The sequence below is a fragment of the Mytilus trossulus genome, chromosome 14 (assembly GCF_036588685.1).
Source record: "Mytilus trossulus isolate FHL-02 chromosome 14, PNRI_Mtr1.1.1.hap1, whole genome shotgun sequence".
Taxonomy (NCBI): Eukaryota; Metazoa; Mollusca; class Bivalvia; order Mytilida; family Mytilidae; genus Mytilus; species Mytilus trossulus.
Genome location: NC_086386.1, coordinates 63,218,659 through 63,225,882, shown reverse-complemented (window position 1 = coordinate 63,225,882; position 7,224 = coordinate 63,218,659). Strand labels below are relative to the sequence as shown.

At 31.2% G+C, this 7,224-nt stretch overlaps 1 protein-coding gene across 2 annotated transcripts; it reads right to left on the bottom strand.

Moving 5' to 3' along the window:
* Positions 1-5,724: 5,724 nt before the first annotated feature.
* LOC134697237 (uncharacterized) lies at positions 5,725-7,224 on the bottom strand. Of its 2 annotated transcripts, XM_063559385.1 has the most exons (3): positions 7,129-7,224; positions 6,462-6,793; positions 5,725-6,108 (listed from the first exon to the last, which is right to left on the bottom strand). In XM_063559385.1, the coding sequence occupies exons 2-3, from the start codon at positions 6,513-6,515 to the stop codon at positions 5,815-5,817; spliced, it is 348 nt and encodes a 115-aa protein (XP_063415455.1). In that variant the 5' UTR covers positions 6,516-6,793; positions 7,129-7,224; the 3' UTR covers positions 5,725-5,814. The 2 variants fall into 2 exon arrangements, with proteins under 2 accessions (XP_063415455.1, XP_063415454.1); XM_063559384.1 differs by lacking the exon at positions 7,129-7,224 and having other exon boundaries at positions 6,462-6,917.

The following is a 7,224-nucleotide window of genomic DNA, read 5'->3' as shown; positions in this document are numbered from 1 at the left end:
CTTAATGTCTATAAAGTGAGCTGAAGTTTAATACTGGTATTATATGGCTGATTCACTCGTTGAAATTGATCTTTTTTCTATGGAGAACACTTGTTCTGCTGACAGAAATGATAGGGTCCTGATATTTTTTGTACTTTAATATCCTATACTCTCATTCAAGGTTTATCCTTAACTTGGTCTCAACTTTTGAATAATCTCTTTCAACTGTGTCTCTGAATGTTATTTCTGACTATACAGCTTATATGTATGTTCAACTTGGCGTTTATTTTTGTTGTAGTTCAGTTGTTTTGCTGTTCTATTGTTTTCCTCTGGTATTTGATTGTTTGGTTTTGGTTTGTAATCCGGATTTGTTTTTATTGTTTAATTAGATTTATGACTATGGCGGTATATTACTGTTGCTTTCAGTACGATTAAAGAGTTTTTTCATGATGAAGGCTATACTGTAATATTCATTTTCTTTGGCTGGATAGTAGATCATTTGGCAATCATTAAACCTTACCCAACTATACAAGTTATTTCATGTCTAGAGTTTATTACTATGAAAGGAGGAAAATAAGAAATAAAACTGTTATGTTGAGAAACTTTAAAATACCCCAACAAGGAGAGTCTCAGTCCACGTTAATACAAAAATTGAAAAAAGGGCACTGTCTCTTGTCAAATGAGGTAAAAAATTATAAGCAACAAAGCAACAAATTCAACAAGCTAAATGAAACACAATAATACATCAAGACAATAACAAACAATAAAAAGCATAAACCTGGTGGAACTGAAACCATTTTTTTAAATTATGTCCTGTACCAAGTTAAGAATATGTCAGTTGTTTATCAGTTTGTCCGTTTCTATAAACTTTTGTTTTGGACAGGCTATTTGCGATGTTTTTTTACTTAGATTTTTCTTGGAGTTTAGTATTTTTGTTGTTCCTTTATTTCCTTTTAGCGACTGATTCGTATAATCAACAGACCTTGAGTTCTTAAGGATTCATTAAAAATATGGCCATTTCAACATGTTCAAATCCTTTTTTTCTGTTTTATTATTTTTAGTATGTTTCTTCTATCAATAAATCAACAACTACTAGAAACTTATATATGATTAAAATAATTTATCAGCATAATAAATACATAACAATAAAATAATGTGATCATGTGATACATGTAAACTATGGAATAACAGAATACCATTAGCCAGGTCTGCCACCTGTTAACTGTTGTTGTACTACTGGTAAATTACGAAAAGGGCTATTTGTAATAGGACCATGGTAAGGTGTTGCATAGGTACATTCTGAAAGCTGATTAAGTCTTTCATGTCTATACTCAGTGCATCTCAAACAAATGCAAACTGGTAAAATGTGCACTAAATAATGAGCATGACAGGTTTTAAGTTCATGCAATAACCTCATAAAATCTTCTGCACTTATATGTCCCTGTAAATTAACTCCATGTAAATTAAGTAAATAAAACTCATTAATGACAGAACGATACATTGGTTTGATATAAAGCGAATGAATTGCAACAGCATTTTTTGCACTGATTTTTCGTGGCAGAAGCAGTTTAACAAAGTCTGTTTCCAGTTGGAACTTTTCAATCAGTGGAACAAGAAGAGCTGTTTTGCCTTCTCTGCATCTTTTTACTTCACTATTGTCATTTACTAAGCATTTAAATAAAAAGCCTAATGTAAAATTGCGATTATACTCTGATAAAATAATTTCTATTTCTATTACATCATTTTCATTTTGCATTTGCATATAATTATTAACAACATCTAATAAAAACTCACTTCTTTTTAGTGCTAAATGAACTTTGGTCTGGGGCGCAATGGTAACCACACTGGGTTCACCATCATGACCAAAGTTTAAATGAAGAATTAGCTTATTCATGATAGAATTGCAATATCCCTTTTCCTTTTTTTCCCTAACTATTTAATTATAGTTCCCTATAAAGAACAATATTCTTGCCCGCCCCAAAAAGGAAAAAGGATAGAAGCAGATATGTTTTCAAGATGCTTCTACACCATAGCAAACCTTCAGACAATCATGTGGATAGTGTTTTTAAAACACTCTTTGAATGTCCAAACATTTGGTCTTTAATGTGACCCTTGAAGGTTAATCAAGAATCAACAAAATATAGTTTAATATATCCAATTATTTTTAACAATGACAAAATATAAACAGTTTATAACTAATTCTTATAATTCATCATTGCAGTGGGTCAAACAGCATAAAACTTCTATAGGCCACGGTGGACTGAATATAATATATATTAACTAGAGGCTCTAAAGAGCCTGTGTCGCTCACCTTGGTATATGTGAATTAAACACAGGAAGCAGACAGTTCATGAAAACATTGTGTTAAGGTGATTGTGAAGTGTTTGAACATCTTACTTTACTGAACATTTTTTGCTGCTTACAATTATCTGTCTATAATGAACTTGTCCGTGTAATTTCAGTGGAAAATGTTAGTAAAAATTTACAAATTTTATGAAAAATTTAAAAAATTGATTATAAAGGACAATTACTTCTTAGGGGGTCAATTGACCTTTTTTGTCATTTTGACTTATTTTTGAGTCTTAAATTGCTGTACATTATTGCTGTTTACAGTTTATCTCTATCTATAATAATATTCAAGATAATAACCCAAAAGAGCAAAATTTCCTTAAAATTACCAATTTAGGGGCAGCAATCTAACATCGCGTTGTCCGATTCATCTAAAAATTTCAGGGCAGATAGATCTTGACCAGATTAACAATGTTACTACCTGTCAGATTTGCTCTAAATACTTTGATTTTTGAGTTATAAGCAAAAAACTGCATTTTACCCCTATGTTCTATTTTCAACCGTAGCGACCATATTGGTTGGTTAGCTCGGTCACAAAACACAATTTTTAAACTTAATAGCCTAATAATGATTCTGGCTATGTTTGGTAAAATTTGGCTTAATAGTTTCAGAGAAGAAGATTTTTGAAAAAGTTAACTTAGATTTACGAAAAAATTGTAAAAAATGGACTATAAAGGGCAATAACTCCTAAAGGGGTCAACTGACCATTTTGCGTCTAGTGACTTATTTGTAAATCTTACTTTGCTGAACATTTTTGCTGTGTACAGTTTATATCTATCCATAATAATATTCAAGATAATTACCAAAAACAGTAAAATTTCCTTAAAATTACCAATTTAGGGGCAGCAACCCAACAATGGGTTGTCTGATTCTTCTGAAAATTTCAGGGCAGATAGATCTTGACCAGATAAACAATTTTACCCATTGTCAGATTTGCTCCAAATGCTCTAAATGCTTTGGTTTTTGAGTAATAACCAAAAACTGCATTTAACCTCCATATTCTATTTTTAGCCGTGGGGGTCATCTTGGTTGGTTGGCCGGGTCAAAAAACACAATTTTCTAGATACACCAATGATGATTGTGGCCAAGTATGGATTAATTTGGCCCAGTAGTTTCAGAGAGGAAGATTTTTGTAAAAGATCATGGAGATTTACGAAAAATGACTAAAATTGACTATAAAGGGCAATATCTCCTAAAGGGATCAACTGACCATTTTGGTCATGTTGCCTTATTTGTAAATCTTACTTTAATGACCGTTATTGCTGTTTTCGGGTCTCTCCATCTATAATAATTTTCAAGATAATAACCAAAAACATTAAATTTCCTTAAAATTACCAATGTACGGGGCAGCAACCCAACAATGGGTTGTCTGATTCATCTGAAAATTTCAGGGTAGATAGATCTTGTTCTGATAAACAATTTTACTCCATTTCAGATTTGCTCTAAATGCTTTGTTTTTTTAGTTTTAAGTCAAAAACTGCATTTTACCCCTGTGTACCTTTTGTTTTTTGCCATGGCGGCTATCTTGGTTGGTTGGCCGGGTAAAAAAACACAAATTTTAAGCAAGATACATCAATGATGATTGTTGCCAAGTTTGGTTTAATTTGGCCCAGTAGTTTTAGAGGAGAAGATTATTGTAAAAGTTAACGACGACGGACGACAGACGCCAAGTGATGAGAAAAGCTCACTTGGCCTTTTAGGCCAGGTGAGCTAAAAACATGTTATGAAAACATATTATGCCAACATGAATCGTGAAGCAATACAAATAATTCTAAAACTTTCTGATCACTGTGCTCTTAAAATTACATTCTGAGTTTTTTTTTAGTCAGTAAAATTTGAATGTATTTGCAGCTTTATTTGGATTCATTTTAAAATTTTGTAAAATTTAAACCATTTTAAGCAATGTATTGTACATGGTATACTATGTTTGAGGTATTTTTGTACAGTTCATAACAAGCCTTTTTGCAATTATATACAAGTTATCACATGTACAATATTTCTGTACATGATATAACATGTACAAAATTGCAACTTGATATAACATATACAAAATTGCAACTTGAATACAACATATATGAATATTTACATGATTTATGTACATATATATACAAAAAAATATCCTTATTACCGTTGATTCATTTTTTATCATTGTTTTCAGAAGTTAAAATATATATTTCTCAATCAATTTTGTTTTTAAATTTAACACTGTAGCATTTATTTCTCATCCTAGCTGTACTCTAACAGTATAATGACTTGAACAGGTAAACACTTACTCTTTCATTCAATCCAATAAAGAGACAATTTTGAGCATAATCTCTTCATCCTGGCTGAACATTAACAGTATGAAGATCATTAAACACAAGTATTTGTCTTTTATTCAATTCAATAATTAGACAACTTGTATATCCAAGCAGAATGATGAAGTAAAAGGATTATATCTATATACATTATGGTTCATATTATAGGTAAAGAAAAATAAAGTTCAAGATGCATGATGCGTGAATATTTTGACATTTATGTTGCAAAAGATTATCCACAAATTCTGAAGGTCCACAAAAAAACTGATAATGTAACAAAACATGGAATAAATAAAGAAACTATACCTATTCACAGAAACTTAAAACATTGTTTATATAAACAAACAACAACAATAAAATATTAAAGTCACAAGATAGTCATTATTATATCATTATCCTCACTGTAACTAAAAATAACTATAAGGTTCAATCTCTTTCACTGATCTATAACTTTCCTACTTTTCTCATTTTAAAGATAAAAACTCTTTCATTCAATCCAATAAAGAGACAATTTTGAGCATAATCTCTTCATCCTGGCTGAACGCTAACAGTATGAAGATCATTAAACACAAGTATTTGTTTGTTTTTTTATTCAATTTTAAAATTTGACAAAATTGATATCCAAGCAGAATGATTAAGTAAAAGTATTATATCTATGTATATATATCATTGCAAAAATCAAGGTCATCTTTGAATTGAATTTTCTTTTTATATATTAAGTTCTTGCTAAAAAAAATCAGACTTAAGCAAAACTTTACTGAATTTGAACTTTTCGGATATGTCCCTGTTATACACATGGAAACTTTTTTCTCAAGCTTCTTATACTATGTACATGATATAGGGGTGTATATGTTAGCGGCAATAAGTGAAATTAGGAATTAAGCTTAAATCCTAGGCAATAAGCTAACGCCTAGGCATTAAGTCTAATGCCTAAATGATGTTAGGCATTAGTCTTAAATCCTAGGATTTAAGCTTAAATCCTGAAAAATGTGTCCAGGCATTAAGCTTAATGCCTAAAGTATAAATGCGAGAAAATAAAAGACATTTATTCAATTAAAAATAAAAATTATACATTTGTTACATAATAAAACTACTGGAAATAAAATCACAAATAAAATATGTTTTTATATTAAAACTCATCAAATATTACCTATAAAACATAAACACTTGATACAAATTTGTGTTAAAATCATTTGTTATCACAAGTTGTAGAACTGTGGCACCGACTATTGCACTGTCTCCCGTTTTTCTTGCATTTGCACCGGTTACTTAAACATTTAGTTTTACAAGAACATTTGAAAAATCCTTGACCTCCGGATAATGACTGATCGGTTGCTGCCTCACGTACACTTAAAGTTGTTTCACAATTAATATCCTCTTCCAGAATTAAATTTTGTTTACATATTCCCATCTCATTTGTTCCAAATGTTCCAAGAAGTTGTCCAAATCTTGTAGCCACAACAGCATTGCCCTTATCATTGACCTGAAAAAAATAGATAAAATTCTTTTGTAGGCAGTTTGATTATTTTCATTAAAATATCGATAAAGAATTATTTCTGAGAGTAGAATTAATAAGGTATTTGCATTTTGCGAATTATGAAATGAATTCGTGTTGCATATGGTGATTTTCAACTGTCTTTGTGGCATTAATCCGCATCTGATTTTCGTCAGGTGCAGATCCTGGATTTGTCAAAGAGTGGGGGAGGGGCCTGGTCCCAAAACCCCCTTCCTACATTAATATAAACATAATGACTTTTACTGGTTTTCTTTCTGTTTAGTATTTGATAAACGTGATATATTAAATGATGCAGTCAAACTTTTGATTAAATATCTTACCTCAATGACTCGGCCGAGTAAATTTCTACTGTCACCCTTCCCTCTATCAAACATAGGTATTGGTACGGCAACTGTTTGCCCAACTTATGCCGTCCCTAGTTCCTTTTGCTCCTGGCTACCATAGTGTTTGCCTGCTTCAGTTGACTGTCCATGGCTCCAGAACGATGTCGAACTCTGTTGGTATCAATTTTACAATTTGGACATACCACATTTGAACCGTATCCCTCTTCACTTACAGTAGTACCACATACAACATGAATGTGTTTGTCACATTTACTACACATATGAGCTCCAGATGTATCCTTTTCACATACATAGCACTTTAAGACATCCTGAAAAAAAGTTTCCATAAATAATAAGGTAAAAAACAATCATTTGGTGTGGTCATACATCAGTTTTTTTAAATTTAATTACAGTTTTGTGGTAATAAAGTTTTTGTTCAGAGACAGAATAGTATATAAGATAAGACCTATAGATAACCATACGGCCTTCAACAAAAACTCCTAGTAAGCGGACTCTTTTTTTTCTTAAGCTCCGAATATCATTCCTGTGGTTCATCTGTTATATATTACATGGAAGTACTTTAGTTCAAGCTCCGGTCAGGATTAAAGAGTCGATTTTTTTTGGTTTTTTTTTATAATATTTCTGAGTTCTATTTTCAACTTACCTTTTGCGTTTCATCAGTGATTGGAGAAGAAGGTTCCACATTTGGTTCTGCAATAGATTCTGGTATATCAGAGGCATCGACAATGTTTTCTGTTTT

Bases quoted from the DNA above. Each gene is read 5' to 3' on its own strand.
- LOC134697237 (XM_063559385.1), bottom strand. From the start codon at position 6,515: ATGTTTGATAGAGGGAAGGGTGACAGTAGAAATTTACTCGGCCGAGTC. The intron at 6,109-6,461 runs GTAAGATATTTA...TATTTTTTTCAG, and splicing joins TACTCGGCCGAGTCATTGAG to GTCAATGATAAGGGCAATGC.